Source organism: Quercus lobata, chromosome 2, assembly GCF_001633185.2.
Source record: "Quercus lobata isolate SW786 chromosome 2, ValleyOak3.0 Primary Assembly, whole genome shotgun sequence".
Lineage (NCBI taxonomy): Eukaryota > Viridiplantae > Streptophyta > Magnoliopsida > Fagales > Fagaceae > Quercus > Quercus lobata.
The window spans coordinates 97,940,385-97,962,000 of NC_044905.1; the positions used below are offsets into that span (position 1 = coordinate 97,940,385).

The 21,616-nt window shown below is 35.5% G+C and overlaps 2 protein-coding genes and 1 pseudogene across 2 annotated transcripts; 1 reads left to right on the plus strand and 2 right to left on the minus strand.

Moving 5' to 3' along the window:
- Positions 1–1,333: 1,333 nt before the first annotated feature.
- Positions 1,334–4,958, minus strand: LOC115977437 (U4/U6.U5 small nuclear ribonucleoprotein 27 kDa protein). The gene is made up of 2 exons (XM_031099280.1): positions 4,290–4,958; positions 1,334–1,701 (listed from the first exon to the last, which is right to left on the minus strand). The coding sequence occupies exon 1, from the start codon at positions 4,901–4,903 to the stop codon at positions 4,307–4,309; it is 597 nt and encodes a 198-aa protein (XP_030955140.1). The 5' UTR covers positions 4,904–4,958; the 3' UTR covers positions 1,334–1,701; positions 4,290–4,306.
- Positions 4,959–11,118: 6,160 nt separating this feature from the next.
- LOC115973993 lies at positions 11,119–12,527 on the minus strand (annotated as a pseudogene).
- An 8,390-nt stretch (positions 12,528–20,917) lies between these two features.
- On the plus strand, positions 20,918–21,616 carry LOC115973995 (serine/threonine-protein phosphatase 7 long form homolog). The gene has a single exon (XM_031094228.1). It carries the CDS (start codon positions 20,918–20,920, stop codon positions 21,614–21,616), a length of 699 nt encoding a protein of 232 aa, XP_030950088.1.

A 21,616-nucleotide genomic window follows, 5' to 3' on the forward strand; every position in this document is an offset into this window, starting at 1 on the left:
ACATGGGGGAAATCAATTTGGCTCGCAAGGGTCCAATTCTTGTAGTAAAATCTTTTGCAATAAACATATAGCTTAATATTACATAAGTTAATAGGTCTAAATTTAGAGGAAAAATGAGCATTGGGAGCCTTGGGGATCAAAAAGATAAAAGGATGGATTTTACCTCTTGAGATAGCCAATCAGTTCTAAAGAAAGGATTGGACAGCATCAACTAATTGATTGCCAACAGTTTCCTAATAATGTGCATAAAATAGACCTGTCATGCCATCTGGCCCAGAGGCATTCCATGGGTTTATACTCCATACCACCAGCTTAGCTTCCACATATAAGGGGAGGATTCCATGAAAGGCGTCACTTTCATGCTCCGTAATGCATTGTTGGATAATGTTAAATAACCCCCCCTAGGGATGGATGGTAAAGTTGAGGAGAAAAGCTTTTCAAATTTATCTATAAAATAGTCTCTAATTCTATTATCTAATACAAAAGATGGTGGATAGGCGAAAAAATCTAGAGTTTTAATCTCCTTCATGCAACCACAGTTCTCTAGATTTTGTCTCCAAACCATCTCATCCCTTAATAACCGTTATTCCAATTCAGTATTCAAACAAGCCTAACTGCAGATTATCCTTTGTAGGATCATGCTTCTTCAATTTTGCTAATCTTTCTTCTATTTGTTTAATCACAACCCTGCATAATCCAAAGTGATTTTTGTTACACTTCTTTAAACCTTCTCCCTATTCAATTGAAGCTTCTTATTGAGTTTATAAAGCTCGGGGAGCCTATAGCTTCTTTCTCCCAATCCTATTGGACCACTTCAAAGCTTGCACTATACCTTGTCCAAGGGCATAATCTAAATGGATGCAGATAAGTAGTGTGCTAAATAACTGTTTAAAAAAGAATACGACTATTATTTGAAGTTAGTGCCACTAGATGGGTTGCATCTTAGAGAATAACAACCTCTAGTATTCATTGCAGACACATCTATCCAGCCTCTCTTCTTAAAAATGTGTAAAATAAATTAGCCAAGGGAGGAGGAGGAGGGGATACTGCATAAAATAAGATTAACTAACAGAGACAACCATCCAAGAAACCTCCTCTTCTATCAAGCATTAAGCAAAGAGAGAGAGAGAGAGAGAAGAAAAAGAAATATACATAAAATACACACTAAACCGAAGTTATAGAAATACCAAGTGGAGCAAAACAGAGACATATACCCATGATATTCTATAGATGTGCAGGGTTATCCATTTGTGACAGTGTTGCCTTGCTGTTGCAATAGAAGATTAAAAGAAAGCATTAAATACATGTCTTGTCAAGATAACACACATGGTCCTTCAAACAATGTACAATGTACTCTCACAAGCTATGAGAAGTGGCAATGGAGTCGAAAGAATTGAAGCATACAAATTATTAGATGCTTGAATCATCTACTTGCATACAACACATCACATCTCAGAGGGACCATACAAGTAATACCAGATACTAAATATAAATCCCGAAATTTGAAAACTAATAACAATATCTAGAAAAATCAGATACAATACACTAATAAAAAAATCTGAGTCTCAAGATAGCAGTCATCAGATGCTCAATACAATAAAGAAAGTCTTACATGGCCTCATTCATTTTCATCCTACTAAAGGGTTTCAAGCATCCAAGTCTGCATCTGATCAAGTCTTGCCGGAAGAAGACTACACCCATCTGGAAAGAGAACAAAATTGATTATTGGAATTTAAGACCAATATACTGCATAAATGATTCTCAGCTTTTCTCAATTCTAGAATTAATAACTTCATCAAACAACAAAAATCAACCTTAAAACTTTGAGAAACACATACTGACATACATACCCACACCAATTTTAAAACAGACAGCAACATTGCTTCATTGCCAAATCACAAGGACAACAAATAAAAGTCATATGCATCAGTTATCATCCAAAATCTCATAAGCTGAAATTACTTTGCTACCATCATTTCATTTAATATTAAAATCCAATTTTACGTACACAAATTCCTTTCCCACTTCATTCAATTCAACATTTAAACAAGGAGCTAAATTCCTTTCATCCTACAGCTTTCATTAATGATTCTATTTCATTGATTTGTGAGGAAAATCAATTTAGCCATCAGTCATTAATCTTATCCAGTAACTTCTTATCTATATATAATATAATTAAAGGGGAAGCTGAAGCTCAATAAAGGATTAAGCCAATCCACTCTAATTTTGTGCAAACTGCCAAGCGTCCTAAATTAGATTTCAAACTTATTCTAATTTTGTGCTGAATATCTCTCCAATTTAAAACTACTTCATAACTCATTCAAATTAAATTTTATGGTACCATTCATACTACCCCTGAACAACCTAAAATCCTCTATTTTCCCACTTCCTTACAATCTCAAATCAAGCCCTTTCTTTTACCTATAAAACCCTGAAACCCCACATACTTTCTTCTAATAATTAGCCATCAAATAACTCATCAAACCATCTTTTAATTCCTATCACAATCCCATAATGCTTTCTTCAGCAATTCTAAACCCTAGATCCACAAATTCTCCTAACCTTAGACCCAACACAAGCATAGGTAAACAAATTCCCCAATATGTCCTATGCCTATTGCCAAGGCAATGGCAGCTTGTAGGCTAATATTTATCACAAAACACCGAAAATCAGCCACATGTTTTCTTTTGATAGGTAAAAAGGGGGAAAAAAAATAAGCCCCATGTATAAACCAAAATAATTAGTGGACATGGATTTGCAATGTCAAACAACTGGTAGCTTGGTATTGGTTTGAATTCTGAAACACCCAAAACCAACAATATATAATGAGCCAAAACATTTGCCAAAAATGCATCAGATGAATATTGAATGTGTTCAGTAACTACAATAACTTATTTATCTCTTTGACCCTAAGTTCAATAACATGTTTGTTCTATTAACCTCAGATGACCCAATCATAAACGAGCTTCAATACCCCAAAAGGAAACTTATACAGATATAGCTGTGCTCCTCAAGTACAAAAACATGGTTACTCCTTTCATCGTAGATTAAAGCTTATGAAAACACAACCCAAGCATCCCTAGCCCTAAACCCAAAAAATACCATTGAAAGAGCCTATACCTCAGGGGACCATAATTAATCCAATCATTTAAATAAATAAAAAATCCAAGCTTTATTTCTGAAAAATGCAAGAATATAGCTAAAACAAACAATGCAGAGTTTCAAAAGTCCAATCACACACACCAAACAGAGATTCAGAAATAGCACCCAAACTTAAATCTGCAGCTGAACATGCCTCCTTTTTCTACCCCATCATGGATACAGTAAAGTATCAAATTATGTAACAATGTTACTAAATGAAGTTCACAAGAAAATCATTTATGCTGCGTTTGGATGACATGATTTGGGCATTTGGATTTGGATGATTAAAATCCAAATATATTGTTTAGACAGTTTAGAAAAGGTCAAGGATTTGGATTTGACAAATCCTCCAAGGATTTCAAACCTTTAATATGCTTGAATTTGAAATCAAGGCATTTGAAATCTATTAATTTAAAATCTAAATCCAAATCCAAATCCAAATCTAAGTTTCCAAACACAATCTTAAGGCGCAATATCATCAGCAACAAAAGTAAGGCGCAATATCATTAACACATAATGTCCACACTTGCACTAAGCATTTAGTTTAAAAAACAGCAAAATACACTATTGATTCCTAAACTTTATCCTACAAGTGATTTCAGTCCCTGAAGTTACTTATTTTAGTTCTTGACTAGTCCCTGAAGTTTAAAGTGATTGCTTTTGGTCCCTAACATACAAGTTACTGATTTTTGTCCTTAACTATTCCCTATAGTTTAGAGTGACTGGCTTTAACCCTAAACTTAAGATGATTGATTTTAGTCCCTAACAAACAAAACTTAAAACTAATCACTTAGTCCTTAATGTGTCTAACAGAGTGATGATGCATCCGCCTTTAGTTTGGCCATAAGCACAAATTAACTTCAAAGACTAAAATCGTGCAAATGTCAGCTTTTAGTTCAATCACAAGTGACTAATTAAACTTCAAGGACTAAAATCGCGCACTTGACAGCTCTTAGTTCAGCCATAAGTGACTAATTAAACTTCAGGGACTAAAATCGCGCATAGGCTAATGTTTAGTTCAGTATTCACAGTGTATTTGAAACCATAAATCACTGTTTAATTCAACAAGTGAAGCAAATTCATAGAGCACTAAATCAATCAATCAAATTCAAACATAATTCAAAGAGTTTCGAAAGCACAATGCTAACCTAATCTGGAATCGAAATCAGCGGTTGCGTTCGGCAGGCAAGGGTCGATTGAAGCCACCGCGGCGGTTCATATACTGCCTTGGCATTCGCTTCGTTACGGCTCTAACGCCGCTGACGTCAGCTCCGGGGACAGGCTTTCCCTTCGTGGAGTCGAAGCCTACCGGAATCCCTAATTTCTTCATCATCTCAATCTCGTCTTCGTCCATACCTTCCGCCATAACCTGATCTTCGTCTTTCTTGCCGTTGCCGTTGTCTTTGTCTTTGTCCTTGAGCTTTTGGTGTTCTTTTGCGATTCCGTCGACGAATTCCGATACGGCGGCCTTTTGACGGTCCCTCTCGTCGGTGGACTCGCTGCGCTGACGGCGGCGCTTTCGGTCAGGGGAACGAGTGTGGGACCGCGTGTTGCGCGAGGGTCGCGTGCGGTCCGGTGTACGGGACCTCTTGCTGCGGCTAACTCGGTCTCTGTCTCGGTCTCTGTCGCGGTCGCGGTCGCGGTCACGGTCACGGTCGCGGTCCTCCTTGTCTCTCCGCCTCTCTCTGTCTCTGTCTCGGTCGCGGTCGCGGTCGCGTTCGCGTTCTCGGTCGCGATCGCGAGCCCTGTCGCGGTCGCTCATGGTGGTCTGCGTGTAGTGGAGTTGTGAGAGGGAATGAGTCCATGGGTTTTGAGTTGTTTTGGGGCTATATGGATTTCAAAGTCGCGCTTTGTTTAAGAAGCGTAAGTGCGTAACAATAAGGCAAGAGTACCAAAACGACGTCGCTCCCTTAAGCTTACTTTTTTGTTTTGATAATCTCCCTTAAGCTTACTTAAAAAGACTTGATACACTAATTACTACTCCATTTGTTTTGGACATAGTTTTTGGAAAATAAGTTTTTTTTATTTTTCTCAAAATAAAATTATGGAAAACCTTTTTTTATTTTTCTGTATTTGATAAACCATCTTTAAAATGAGCTGAAAAATATTTTGGTGTTTGGTATGTGTAGAAAATTAGTAATATTTTTTGTATGATTTAAAACATGAGAGGGCAACAACAAAATGAGATTGTTTCCCGGAAAATAAATGCATAAAACTCTTGAAAAAAAAAAAACTAAATCTTTATTAGGGTTTTTTGTTTACTAAATTTTAATTTTCCTTTAACCCATATTTTTAAAAAAGGTTTTTCCGTTGACACAAACAAAATATCTTTTGCTTGCTTCAATTTAAACCCTATAAGCAAAACAATTATACTCATTTGGTTTGGTTGTGGACAATTTAGTTTACCTTAATTTTAAATTACATTATACTAATTTAAACTAGTTGTAAACTTGTGTATAAAGTAAAAAAAAAAAAAAATAAATGTGTGTAGGAGTAAGGGCCCAAGATCGTATATTAGACTTTGGGCTTTATCCAAGGGGATAAATAGGTTCGAGAAGAAGCAAATAATTATGAGATATTTTTAGACCAAGTTCTATAAGTGGAAAGCAAATGAATGGTTGTTCGAGGAGTACATACTCCTCATTAAGTACTCCTCGGACTTAATGAATATGGTTTAAAATATATAACCCAACAATTAAAGTGATCTATCGAGAAGGTTTAATGATAAGGATGTGCTTCATGGGCATGTGAGAAGGAAGATAACCTAAAAATATTTAAGAGAAGGCTGACACCACCACATTAAATGCACAATAACTACTTTACTGGCCATATTTATGTGGAGAAAACCTTTGGACAATGCTACCTTGGCTACCGCAACTCACAAAGAGTTAGGGAAGGTGGTTGATGGGACAAGTACTCAAGTAGAGGTTCAGATAATCAACAAGTGGAGAATGAAGATGACACAAAAGAAGATATATAAGGTGGAAGACTCTTTATGGAAAGGGGATCAGAAAATAGAGAGAGAACACTATAGCAATCTAAACTGTCTTAGTATCCAACTGTGATCAATATACAATAATTGTGGCCTTCTCGGACTGAAATTCCATTGATATTAACATCTCTTATTTGTGCTTGATTGTCATTTAGTCTAATACTAGCCATTGTCCAATTCACTAGGACCTAATTCTTTGACCCATTCTCTATAAATTCATTGTATTGGGCTCATTGGATCAAGACTTCATACATTTTGGACTTAGGCCCCAAACTGTGACCCTACAATGTGTATGATCAAGATATTCTTAATATTTATTTACAACAAAAATAAAAAGCTCCATTTTTTTGAGCATTTTCTATATGGTGTTTTAAAAAAAAAAAATTTTTAAATATCATTCAGTCCCTCCCCCACCCCTCCAAAAAAAAAAAAAAGACTCAAGATTTGGTTTCGATGTGCTTATATTCCTTATTATTATTAGTATTTGCATCCGTAGGAGAACTAACTAAAGCATTACTTAAAGCATCACAAAAATCTAAAAACCCTATATAGCATTGGAGCTAAATTTATTCAAAAATAAGTATGCAGAACCATAAAATGTTAGATCCAAGAGCATTAGATTTATATAATAGTGACAGTATACTATACAAAAAGTTAACCATTCTTCCAAATATAAAAAAAACAAGTTTATATATTTACAAAAGAAATTTCGTACAGTTAAATGAAATATACCATTAATTCTTCTCACAAATTTTGGAATGAAAGCTTCCTGGTTAGGAGTTTGATACTCTTCCTAGTACTTGGGCTTGTCTAAGTGCCTTGATTCATGAGCTACATACTTGACCAGAGTGCATTGTTGTCTTGAGTCTTGACTCTCCTTTAGAAAGAAGATCTTGAGCTAGACATTTTCGTTTTAAATAAAAAGGGCTGGGTTTTGTTTGGACTTAGAAAGGGCTAGACATGAGTATTATGTCGAGAGTTATCAAGCCCAAGGATCTAAAAGGGCTGTGGGCCTATTAGCCTGAATGCACCAGGTTGTTTAAGCTCAAAGAATTATTGATCATTTAGCCCAATTTGATTTTGCAAGACATTTAGTTCGGTTTATTGAGCAGGTCATCTTTGTGAAGCTTTTGGATCCAAACACCAAACCCCAATATGATTTTTTCTTTTTACTTATTCAAATGATTTTTAAATTTTTTATGGTAAATAAAAAATAGTTAGGAGGGGTAATTAGTGTAGCTTTTCTATCTGAACATAACCATAGAATAACTCATAAACACTCCTAAGTTAAGACCTCATTTTGATGAAGTATAAGGAATACCAATACGTGGCTAATAGGAGAGGGTGACTCGAACCCAAGACGCTCCGCGTAGCAAAACTTATTTGAACATAACCAAAGAATAACTTATAAACGCTCCTAAGTTAAGACCTCATTTTGATGAAGTAAAAGGAATACCGATACGTGGCTAATAGGAGAGGGTGACTCGAACCCAAGACGCTCCGTGTAGCGGAACTTATTCAAATGATAGGTACTTCTATTATGTGTGATTCATAATTGTTATATCCTTAAATTAGATATATTTTCCCTAGATGAGATATTTTTGTGTTTTCTTACATGTTCTGAGGGACTGCTCGACAGCAGAAAACTTTTGGGAGCATTCTTGCTACCTTGATAGTCTCAAAAAATCATTCACGGATGACCTTGAATCATGGATCAAAAAGAATGCTTTAGATTCCTCTAAGGCACCTGATAAGGATTTTAATTGGAGAGATTTTTTTCTGCTTGGTTTGTGGAATCTGTGGCTCCAACGGAATAGATTGGCCTTCAAGCAGCAACCAAGTAACCCAAATCTGGTTCAGGTGGTAGAAATGCAAACTCGTGAGTTTTTGTATTGTGTGCTGGAGCCTACCACAGGGAAGGATAGGCAACTGCGGTAGGTGAAATGGCTGAAGCCAGCAGAGGGTTGGCTTAAACTCAATACTGATGGTGCAGTTGACATTTCTAGTGGAAAGGCAAGATGTGGTGGTTTGCTTAGAGTAGGAATGGCAATGGGTCGGGTTCGGGCCGGATTTTTTCATACCTGGACCTGACCCGCGAGTTAGGACCCGTGACCCAGACCCGACCCGTTTATTAAACGGATTTTTTTCCTGGAACCCAGACCCGCAATGCTGGGCCTCGCCCAGCCAGGCCACCTCAAGGCCCAATCTTCAGCCCCTAACAGTGGCCCAATCTGTGGCCCAATCAAAAAAATAAATTATGTTTTCCTGAGAAAAAAAATCACAGTAGCACAAACAACAAATCCAAGTAAATCTCAAATCAAATCCACCATACCCATTCAAATTTCCTATTCACAGAAACCAAATACATTTGAAATCAAACTTCTTCTTTTTTTTTATTAAAAAGGACGATATCATTAAACTAAACAACTACATCCAAATTAGTACAAAGTCTGTTGAAATAAACTCCATTACAGTCATCCTCTAAGGTCTTAAGCAAGTCCACAGGCGGACTGGAAAACAAAAGGAAATTTGCCTCTTGATTAGCACCTATCCTAGCTAAAATCAAACTATTCACAGAAACCAAATACATTTGAAATCAAAATCTAAAACAAGCACGTGCAAGGAACATCAAATCTTAACAACTAAATCTAAATCCCCAAACCCACAGGTTAAACAAAGAGAATCTAAATCCCTAAACCCACTAATCAAATAAAGAAAAAATGGAAGAAGAACATCAAAAATCATTGCCATAATCACCGTGGTTGTGGTCGTTGGCTTCAGCTATCATTAAACTCGGTGCAAAGCAAATATAGGGAGCAATATTGAACAAAACTGGGTGAGATCGGAGAGGCTTTGCGGCAAGAATCTTAGATTTTCATCTTCGTCTTCTTCGGCAAAGAGAGTGAGACTGAGAGCATGAGAGAGGGCCGGCTGACATTCGATGGCCAACGGCGTGAGATATGAGAGGAGAGTGAGTGAGAGTGGGAGTGGGAGAGGAGAGTGAGTGAGAGTGGGAGGAGCGGCTAGGGTAGGGCTGAATGAAAGGAGAGAATGAATAAGTTAGGGTTTATAAGTTTATATATATACTAGGGTTTTTTTGATAATTTCATTTTTAACCGGGTCATATCCGGGCCGGGTTTCGGATTTTTTTTGATAAAATCCGAATCTGAACCCGACTCAGATCCGCTTCGGGTTTTTTTTTTAAAAACCCATACCCGACCTTATCCTTTATTGGACCGGGTAAAATCCGGCCCATTAGGGTCGGGTCGGATCGGGTATCCACAGATCGGATTTAAATTGCCATCCCTAGCTTAGAGATAGCGTGGGTTTTGCAAAAAATTCTAGAATTAGTGCTAGCTCAAGTATAGCCGCGGAGTTGTGGGCCTTGAGGGAAGGATTGGGGCTGTGTGTTGAAAGGGATTGCCATGCTGTGGAAATAGAGCTTGATGCAACTGCAGCAATCTCCTTAGTTTCTAGCAATGTCAATACTAATGAAGACTTGTCTGGTCTTGTTGATGATTGGAGGGTGTTGTTGCTACACCTGCCTCAAGCTAAATTGTCTCATTGCTTCAGGGAAGCAAATTTTTGTGCCGATGCCTTAGCTAAATTGGGATCGACTTCTGCTATGATGTCTTTTGTTTTTTATTCCCCCCCCCCCCCCGCTATATTACAGTTGCTGTATAATGATAAGATGGGCGTTTATCGCCCCAGACTCTGTAATGTTACTTTTTGGTAGTGTTTCTTAGTTAATGTTAATTCCTTTGTTTACCAAAAAACTTCTAAAGGGCTGTTCAAATGGTCATGGGATTTGAACTCTTTTGATCAAACATTTTCTGAAAAAAATCCAAAACCTTAAATTGAGAAGTCACACAACCAATCTTTATAAAGGGTATATAAAGCACCAACGGTCATAACTCGTATGTCCTCAACTCCTCAATATTTATCGTACTTTTTTTTCACTCCTATCCTATCATGGCAATAAAGTATCAGGTACTATAAATTGCTTAATGTTTTATACAAAAACGTTTCAATTTGACTAACTTCCCAACGACTTTGTCCTAATTCGTTGAATTTCTTGCACGCGTATACAGGTAACCGGAAAAGCAGTTCAACTTCAACCCTCCCATTTCCAAATATTGCAAACAAATCTTTCGACTGGTTTACTAAACTCAGCATCCCCAACGGGAAATTATATGGTTTTTATGATGGAACATGGACTATGTTACTTAACAATCATTCTACTAAAAAACTCAGTCATATTTAAAATTGTAGAGTCAACTTATAAAAAAAAAAAAAAAGAAGTTAATTACCCATTTGAGTATATAATTGTCATATTTTGGATGCGTGTTTTTGTACACAATTACAAGCTATTTTATAGCATTTTTTCGCATATTATGTGAGCCTCTGTTTGTTGTAATTTGAGCTTGAATTTTATTTATATTTTATTGTAATGTCATATATATATAATTATATATTTTGAAAATTTAACTGTTGGATTGCATGTTTTTATGTTTTTAATATGCATGTCAAATTTTGTTTAAATTGGATGTGAATTATTATGCGATTCACAAATGTACTTTTTATGCATAAGACTACAAAACTTGAAATTTTAACATTTAATTAATGATATAGCTATTGATTTTTTATTTTCTTGAAATTTTGCAAGTATTGAGGATATAATAAGAAAATGCAATCGAATAGTGAATTTTTCAAAACTTACATTCAATAAAAAGATGTAAGGGAAATTTAAATTAGTTTGGAGAGAAATTTTTTCTTTAAGTTAAATGAGAATCAATGAATGAGACTAAAATTGTTCTTTCATCACCATTTGGCATTATATAAGCTTTCCTTTGACCGATAGAAATATGAGGCTTATTAGTTTTTTTTTTTGTGTGTGTAGTTCTACAAAATATGGATGCTACAAGATCAAACATATCTTGAAAGTAAGAAACTAAGATAAAAAGACTTGAAAAACTAGCATATGATTAGAATCCAGCGAAGCCAACAAGTTTGGTTAAGCCATAAGTAACTCCTATAGCCATCCAGCTCGCCATCAACACCCTTAGCAAGTACTTCACAATTGGTGCCTTCCCAAGAAAAAAACCTAACCCTCCAAACATTAACAAGGCAAAGCTTACAACCGCTATTATCAACCCTACCCACACGACATAATCAAGTATTGCCCCTATTAGCGGTACCCAAGCTCCCACTGAAAATGAAAGTTCTGAGTCTACTGACGCTCCATACCAAGAGTTTGGCAATTTCTTCTTCTCAGCGTCTAGCTCCTAGACTCCCATGTTCTCAATGCTACACTCTCTCTTCATTTGTGCCTTTTCTATGTAATATTGTGAGTGAACTGAAACGAACTCTCCTACAACCATACTACAAGCTCCTGCAACTAACCCTGCAACGCCATTAAAGATCATAGTCTTTTCTTTTATGACAGCTCCAATTAAAATCATTAGACCAACCTATTAAGATAATTCCATAGACACCAAGTAGATATGGCAAACAAATAAAGTATACTTCCTATGTTTAGATCTAATGGTACCATACCACAATCACAGGTACCAAACAACAGCCTGAGCAACCAGACTTGACATAAATATAACAACTGGAACTATTAAGAATGGTCAAATAAGCAATATTTGATAAAGTAGGTTTTATATATACACACACAATTTTTTTTTTTTTTTTTTTTGAGAAGCATATACACACACAATCTAATTCATTACAACAAAAACCTATGTATCTCCCAACATGGAATTTTGCTAAAAGTAAACCAATACACCAAAATATAATCTTACTATACAAGAATACTAAAATCCCATGTTCCCGATTATTCATAACTTTATTACAAAACCTAATACATGCAACGCATATACTCCTCTAATGTAAACTACTTAAAAGTGTGCAATTGAAAGTACCACTACTTCACTAAATACAAAAATCAATCCAATTTTTGTTTGAGAAAATGGTGATACTCTCAAAAGTCAAAACACCATCCTCGTCACCTTTAATATTTGGGAGTTTGATGGCCAAGATCTCCCATCTCAAAATTGCTACAACACATCATCACACAAGATTTCTTTGTATTATTCTCCAAATACGAAAGGACTTGCTCTTTCTCCTCCTCGGTCTCAAGCTCCATGTTTGAGCAGCACATCAATACATTCTTCTTCTTATGCTTAAAACCAACTTTTTTCTCTTTCGCTCTCTCTTTCTCTTGATGAGCCCCTTTGACAAACTCTACGTTTGGGCAACAAATCCAAAACGACTTCTTGGAGAAAAACCTACATCTTTTCTTTTTCTTTTCATTGAACATCAATAGTTCAGATTCATCGGATGACATGTTAGCATTGGGTGCTTCAGTTGGAACAACGTCGTAACCCATTTTCTTTGTTGTTACAGAGAATGAATAAATCTCTAACCATGGATTGCTATTTATAAATTCAATAATTTTTACTTGCTTGCTAGTTAAGCAAATAGTCAATACACGAATTATTCAAACTTTGAGATTTGAGGATACATTGCATTTGCTGTATTTCTAATCTTTAAATCCCAATTGAATTAAAGAATTTGATTAATTGTAAGGGGACCGCGTTAAGCAAGTACTTAACTATAATAAAGAAAAAAAAATACATATGAAGAGGGTAATTTTGGGAAAGATAATAGGCTTATAGCCCGTTGAACTTGCAAAAGCATAAGAATATCTTGTTTGGACTTAGAAAGGACCATGGGTTTGAACTTTCTCTACTTGTGAGTCTAAAACCCACATGGTATATTATATCAAGATTCAAGAGTTATCAAGCCCAAGGATCTAAAAGGGTTGTGGGCCTTTTAGCCCGAATGCACCAGGTTGTTTTAAGCTCAAAGAATTATTGGTCATTTAGCCCAATTTGATTTTGCAAGACATTTAGTTCAGCTTATTGAGCAGGTCATCTTCATGGAGTTTTTGGATCCAAACTCCGAACCCCAATATGATTTTTTCTTTTTACTTATTCAAATGATTTTTAAATTTTTTTTATGGTAAATAAAAAATAGTTAGGAGGGATAATAACCATAGAATAGCTCATAAAAGTTCATAAGTTAAAACTTCATTTTGATAAAGTATAAGAAATACCAACACGTGACTAATTGGAGAGGGTGACTTGAATTCAAGATGCTTCGCATAGTGGAGCTTATTTAAATGATAGGTATTTCTATTATTTGTGATTCATAATTGTTATATCCTTAAATTAGATATATTTTCCCTAGATAAGATATTTTTGTGTTTTCTTTAGGTGGTTTTGGCGAGGTACTCACTACTAAAGGGCTGTTTAAATCAAGGAAGTTAATACCGTACCGAAGGTTGTACTGGTTTGGCCAGCGGTACGATATATTTCGGATACTGGTTAATACCGGTGTACCGTTTCGGGATTACCGCTAATATATATATATATATATATGTATATAAAATTTTAAAGTGACAAATTCTATATAAATTAATATATTTATTTACATTTCAATTTTTTACATCTTTTGTTCAAATTCTTTTAAGCTAATGCCTAGCCCATTTCACTACTCAAAAAAAAAAAAAAAAAAAAACCCACAATAAGACTTCTGAGTGGTCAAAAAGAAAAGAATAGTAAACTGTAAACAAGGGGCAGATAAACCACGTTGTGGTTTATCTGCCCCTTAATAACTTTTGTTAAATAATAATTTATATAAAAAAAAACCTTTTAGTAAGAAGCAGAAAGTGGGTAGGTGTAAAAAAAGTGAAGTCATCTTGAACTCTGTCCTCTGGGTTTCTTTGCTACCATTTTGTCTAGAAACCCAGAAATGCCAAAAGAAAGAGAGTGACAACGAGGAAGAGAAGAAAACTCAAGAAGCTACTATGAGATGGTAGCGAGCTCAAGCCTCAAGATCTAACAATATTTCACTGGTGGATGAAGGTTCAACAATGGTGAAGAGGCGCTGTAAGTAGCAATTTTTTTTTGTGAAAACCCATTTCAGTTTGTATCGGTCCGGAACGAAGATACCGCCCGAAAAGCACCGAAATTCGCTGAAATGGCCGAAACAAGCTGAAACACACCGGTATTTACCCGGTTCGATAAGGAATAGGGTCGGGTATGGGTTAAAAAAAAAAAAAAAAAACCTGAAGCGGGTCTAGGTCGAGTCCAGGTTTTATAAAAAAATCCAACTCGAACTCGAACTTAAACCTGGCCCGGTTATTCTGAAATTACTAAAAACCCCATATATATATAGCTATAAACTAACCTTAACTCCCTCATTTCAGCTCACGCCTCCTCACCCTCACTACCTCACAGAAGCACACGCTGCACACTCAGTCATAGTTATTCCTACACAAGACATTGCCTCACTCACTCTCAATCTCACAGCTCACACAGCTCACACAGGCCATGACCTCTATCTCTGCCTTTCACCGCTGGTCCAAGCTCTCTACATCGTCGACCCAAGCAAGCATTCACCACTGGTCCAAGGTCTTTGTTCTCTACTTCTCTTCAATTTTTTTTTTCTTAATTATTTCATAAAATGTTTTATTTTTTGTTTTTCTTTTGTTTTCTCTACTTAAGAAAACTCAAAACTATGGCTTCAATCTGCCTTTATTCCATTGACAATCATGTGTGAGAGGATGATATTTGAATTATTATAGCATTTTGTTACCTTTTTAAAAAAATAAAATAAAATAAAATGTTATCAAGCATTAATGAATTTTAATGATTGCTCAATAGACTAGCAATGGTTTAAGTTTATGAAATGATCATTGCGTTGTTCTAGTTTACTAAGTACATAGTAATTTTCCTTTAGATAGGTTTGTACATTATTGCTAAATGCAGATATGATAGTGTCAATTACAAGGCGAGAGCTTGAAATTTTGGTGTTTTACTTAATTGTAAGGCTTTCTATTACAAGGTGAGAGCTTGAAATTTTGTTGTGAAAATGATTGTAAGGCTCCCTAATTATTAATAAGCCAACCTGTGCATTTAATCATTTTCTTATTGTCAATATGTATTTTGAATTATTAGTAAATAAAATTGTAAAATATGTAAGTGAGTTAATTGGCAAATCTTGGTTCGGAAAAGCAAAAAAGACTTAATCTTAATCAGTGAACTTTTTGAACTTTGCTTTTGTAATATGGATCATTTTTCTTTGTTAAGGATTTTCATCATTTTGAAATCTAGCCATTTCACCTATATTGTTTATGTTCCCCTGTTCTTTCCCTTTATATCTGCATAATTTGTTTATTGGAAGAAATTGTTTATTGTTTATTGTTTATTGTGTTTGTTGTGAATGCAGTGCCTAAAACGGAGATGGGAGACACAAAAAAATCTAGTTGTCCCTTGCCAACTATGCGGTCTCCTTTGCCATTTTCATGATCAGCCTTGTCATTGTTGCCTTCTGGCAGCTCACCCTCAGGATCACCATCACCATCACTTTTATGCCCATTAAACAACGAGTGAGTGTTTGAATTTGTAGTTAATCATGTTTAATTATCATTGGGTTGATAGAATTTGTGAATCTATGTAATTATGAATTTGTGCCCATTAATCAATGAGTATGTGTAATAATGAATTTGTGAATGTTTCTTTTGATTGATAGAATTTCTAACTCCCAAACTTTTGAACCAATTAGGAGTCCGAAATCCCCAGTGGTGTTTGTGAATTTGTGAATGTTTGTAGTACTAATGATGCTATGATAAAACTTCTTTTGAATAAGCTTGATACTAGTTCTCTTATGTTGGGTGGCTCTATGTTGCATATGAGATGTGCTACACATATTTTGAATTTGATTGTTCAAGATGGGTTGTCTTTTATTGGTGATGGAATTGAAATGATTCATGATAGTGTGATTTATTGGATTGGATCACCAAAAAGGAGGTAGAAATTTGATGAAAATGCACGCCAATTGTGTGTTTAATGCACTAAAGAGTTGGTCATAGATTGTAAGACACGTTGGAATTCAACTTACTTAATGCTTTCTACTGCATTAATTTATAAATATGTTTTCTCTCATATGGCTAAATGTGAAGTATTTTATACTTGTTTGCCACATGACCATGATTGGGAGATATTTGTGTGACTAAGTTTTTCTCTGGTCATGAGTATTCCACAACTAATATGTATTTTACTTTGGTGTGTGAGTTGAAAATTGCAATAAATGAATGGAGTTTGTCTTCAAATGAGATGATAAGTATGAAGGCAGAAAGCATGCTTGCTAAATTTAATTCTTATTGGACTAATGTTAATGTTGTTATGGTTGTTGCTGCTATCTTGTATCCAAGATATACGATGAAGTTATTGGAGTTTTATTATCCTAACATTTATGGTAATAATTCTGATTTGGAGATTAAAAAAAATTAAGAATCTTTGTTATGATTTGCTTGATGAGTATGGATATGTAGATGAGTTCCTTGTAGATAATGAAAGAAGTTCTCATATGCCTGCAAGTACTTCAAATCAAGTGGCACAAATGAAATTTAGGTTGAGTGGGGCAATGTCATCTTTTGATTTGTTTGTGAACAATAGTTCAAGTAGTTCAAAGAAATATGGGAGTGCTAGAATGGAATTTGATCATTTCATTGATGAGGGAGTGTTAAAGAGGAGTGAAGACTTTTATATTTTGGCATGGTAGAAAAGTAATGGTATCAAGTATCCTACTTTACAAAAGATTGCAAGAGATATTTTAGCCATTTCTGTTACAACTGTTACTTCAAAATCTACCTTTAGCACTAGTGGGAGACTGTTAAGTCCACACTGTAGTAATTGACTATAGAGGCAATGATGTGTGCTCAAAATTGGTTATGGAGTGAAATCAACGATTAGCAATTGACTAATTTGTATTTATAAAATCATTTTTTTATATTAATATTTGCTAGTTATAATTTGATGAAGTTTATTCAATTTTTTAATTCATTGTTGTTGTAAGTTCTTCAACTATGCCTGGAGATCGTACACTTCAATCAATTCTTGATGATGGGGAGCCTAATGAAGAGGATGAGAGTTGTGTCACAGTTGTGGAGGATTAGACTTTTTGTATTAATTTAGTAGCCTTTTTAATTTCTTAGACTTCTTGGACTAATTTGTTGGTTTGTAATTATTCTAAACTTGTCACATGTGGGATTTATTTTGTAGCTTTTTAATTTCTTGGACTTGTTGGACTTGCGATACTTATTTCTTGGACTTGTTGGATTTATTTTATTTTTATGTTTAGTAAGTGATTTTAGCTATGATTTATTGATTTATGATTAAATGGTTATCTTGACTAGTTGATTTATTGATTTATAATCTTAACTATGATATATTGATTTATGATATTAGTTATGGTTTATTGATTTATAGATTTATAATTAACAAGTGATTTATTGATTTATTGATTTATGCTTAGTAGCCTATGATTTGGACTGATTTGGCATTTGGGCCACATTATCTAAGCTTGAATATGCACGCTTGAATCTAGGCAAAAATTAATTTGGGCTTCAATTCAATTTTTTTTTTTTTTTTTTTTGGGCCACGATTTGTGTTGCGGATCACAGGTACCAAACAACAGCTTAAGCAACCAGACTTAACATAAATATAAAAACTGGAATTATTAAGAATGGTCAAATAAGCACTATTTGATAAAGTAGGTTTTATATATACACACACAGTTTTTTTTTTTTTGAGAAGCATATACACACACAATCTGATTCATTACAACAAAAACCTATGTATCTCCCAACATAGAATTTTGCTAAAAGTAAACCAATGCACCAAAATATAATCTTACTATACAAGAATACTAAAATCCCATGTTTCCTGATTATTCATAACTTTATTGCAAAACCTAATACATGCAACCCATATACTCCTCTAATGTAAACTACTTAAAAGTGTGCAATTGAAAGTACCACTACTTCACTAAATACAAAAATCAATCCAATTTTTGTTTGAGAAAATGGTGACACTCTCAAAAGTCAAAACACCATCCTCGTCACGTTTATTTGGGAGTTTGATGGCCAAGATCAGTACTCTTTGAGCCCACCATCACAAAATTGCTACAACACATCATCACACGAGATTTCTTTGTATCATTCTCCAAATACGAAAGGACTTGCTCTTTCTCCTCCTCGGTCTCAGGCTCCATGTTTGAGCAGCACATCATTACATTCTTCTTCTTAGGCTTAAAACCAACTTTCTTCCCTTTTGCTCTCTCTTTCTCTTGATGAGCCCCTTTGACAAACTCCACGTTTGAGCAACAAATCCAGAACGACTTCTTGGAGAAAAACCTACATCTTTTCTTTTTCTTTTCGTTGAACATCAATACTTCAGATTCATAGGATGACATGTTAGCACTGGGTGGTGTAGTTGGAACAACGTTGTAACCCATTTTCTTTGTTGTTATAGAGAATGAATAAATCTCTAACCATGGATTGCCTTATATATCCAATGATTTTTACTTGCTTGCTAGCTAAGCAAATAGTCAATACACAAATTATTCAAACTTTGAGATTTGAGGATACATTGCATTTGCTGTGTTTCTAATCTTTAAATCCCATTTGAATTAAAAAAATTTGATTAATTGTTAGGGGACCGCGTTAAGCAAGTACTTAACTATAATAAAGAAAAAAAAAAGACATAATCAGCCTAAGTAGAGAGAGGATCAGTGATAGCAACATATGCTGACAATTTTCTAAACTGAACATTCACACACTAACGATGACATTTTGTGGGTACTAGCTCATAGATTAACAATCGATAACTTAAGTCTATATGTACTTAATAATAAATGAATACAAAAGCCAACTTTGTAATAAAAAAAAGGAAAAAATAGCATTTGAGTATGCCATTGAGTTGAGCTGCAGTTGTGAATGCATTAGGTTCCAACATATAGTCTCTATGTCACTATTATTTTTTTAACTAGTTTTTTACCCACGGAAACATTGAATTATAATAAAAAAAAGGAAAAAGTAAATAATTGTGTCAATATTTTTGTTGGATTATTATTATTATTATAATAATAATTATTTTATTCTTGAAATAGTATTGATTATTATTAATAATAATAGTGTTGTTGTTGTTAATATTTGTATAACAACTATGACACTTAACTTATATTGCATTTTGGGCATCCTAGTAGCTAGGCTAGTCATGAAGATTGCATGGCGTATTGTGGTTATCTAAAGATCATATATTTTAATCAACCTTCTGCTACTATATATATCTATGTTATATACGAAAATAAAAGAAACACAAATTCACTACGTACCATACAGATCTATTTATTCCAAAATAAAAGAAACACACAAAAAATCAAAGCCGATGGATCTTACTCCATAGACTTCTTCACTCCAACTCTCCAAGAAGATTAGGAACGATGTACCTTGTCCGATTATTTTACTCCTCCTTTTTGGGTTTGTCTTCGGAGTCTCAAATAAAAATGTTAATGCGATAGAGATTGTGAATAAACACATTCTTTAAATATACAAAGAATTTTACCACTTCTTCAACAATAAATTGAAAATTTTTTGTCAACCTATTGTAAAAATATATTTGTGGGGAGAGGAATATAACCATCTCGTGGGTTTCGGACCAAAGAAGGAATGCCATAGAGACACTCCCAAAATAAGATATTGGCCCAAATCTTAACATTGAAAAGCCGGAGAAAATGGGCAAATACCCTTTTTTGGGAAATTAAACATTCGTTTGCCCTCTTTCTGAAACTAAATAGGGAAATGTCCCTCTTTTGTAACTCGACAATGAAGAAATCGAGTTTTAATGAATAACTCGACATTTGTATGGTCGAGTTAGTCTGACCCTTCGAATTTTCCCCAATAAAAAAATGTTTGTGTAGACGGTCATAACTCGGGAAACTGGAAATTGAGTTATTTTCAGCGGTTTGAATCAATAGGACCCTAACGTCTCACAACGCTATTCAGTCACTCGCTCTCCCTGTACACTCTCTTTCCCTCGCTCTCTGCCATCACTCTCTCTCCACACTCTGTCTCTTTCGCTCTGCGATCAGGCTTCCCCACTCTTCCTCGAGTCTCCATCAGTCGTCGTTGGTTCCCGCCGCCGCTGATTACAGGTATGGTCCTCTCCCTCTGAAATATTTTCTGATGTTGGTTAATGTTAGGTTGCGTTTTGTGTGGGATTTTGATTATTTTGTTGAAACTTAAGGAAGTAGTAAATTTACTAATGAAGATGAGAATTTTGTTGTCTTTTATATGCTGCAATGATGATTTTCTCATTAATGAGTTTAAATGTGCTTGGGGTTTTGATGAGGGGTTTTTGCAAATCGAGTGGTGTTATAACTTATATTTTCATAAATAGTTAATTAATAATTATCCTAAGCTTTAAGAAGTGATTTAAATAGTTCTGAAATAATTTTTTTTTTTATGGCAAGTTCTTATTTATTTAAGAAGTGATTTTGAAAATCTTGTGCTCAAAATATAATGTCTTATTAAATCTATGCTTTTATTTTATATTAAATGTGGTTTACTTGTTAGAAAATTGCTAACAATGTATTTGCTGCCATGTCAGATATGCAGGCACTAGATAGAGTGCGGCCTGGACCCAATGTGGATACCCAGTTGTCCCAGCAGCCGAATCATCGGTCAAGTCTGCTTTGGAGGTGCATCGCTGACGAGGTATGTAGTAGTATTATTAATACATGTTTGTTTTATAATTACCTCGTGTTTAATCTCCTAACACAATACTCGTCCGTGTGCAGGAGGCGCCTGGCATGATAAAGGTTTGACGCCGTAAATGTGTATTGCCACAGGGTGGGTTAGATCCACGTATCATGCAACACATAGATGCAGCAGGGTTGACTAGTTTATTCAAGGTTCCTGATATGGAGGTCGACCACGCCTTGATCACGGCGTTGGTTGAGCGGTGGCGTCCAGAGATGCACACGTTCCACTTACCCCATGGAGAAATGGGTATCACCTTGCAAGATATGGAGGTGATGCTGGGGCTTCCGGTGGATGGGTTGCCTGTCACTGGGAAGACAGACTACAAATGGAGTGAGCTGTGCGAACAGTTGTTGGGCCATAAACCTCCACCCCCGATACCAAACTCAAACAAGTCTACCCTTGCTGGGGCGAGGATAAGATACACCTGGCTTGATGCACAGTTTGCCGATCCCTTAGTTGCGGACGCTGCTGACGAAGTCGTGCAGCAACATGCCCGCTACCACCTACTTGTACGGATGGGGGCCCTCTTGTTCATGGACAGGTCTGTGGACCGGGTCTCACTGCTGCCTCTGCAGTTGCTCAACCCAGTCAGCAATGCGAGACGGTATAGCTGGGGTAGTGCAGCATTGGCCTGGCTGTATAGGCAACTTTGTGGTGCATCGAAGAAGGATGCGATGCAGATTGGAGGAGCACTCTTGTTGGTGCAGCTATGGGCCTATTCAAGGTTCCCACAATTATGCCCTGTTGTGAGGCCGCCTCTACCACCAGTGCACTCAGGGCCCCTTGCCATTAGGTACGTTCATTGA

What these genes read in the sequence shown, in the direction of transcription:
- LOC115977437 (XM_031099280.1), bottom strand. Translation starts at nt 4,903, where the DNA reads ATGAGCGACCGCGACAGGGCTCGCGATCGCGACCGAGAACGCGAACGC.
- LOC115973995 (XM_031094228.1), top strand. Translation starts at nt 20,918, where the DNA reads ATGCAACACATAGATGCAGCAGGGTTGACTAGTTTATTCAAGGTTCCT.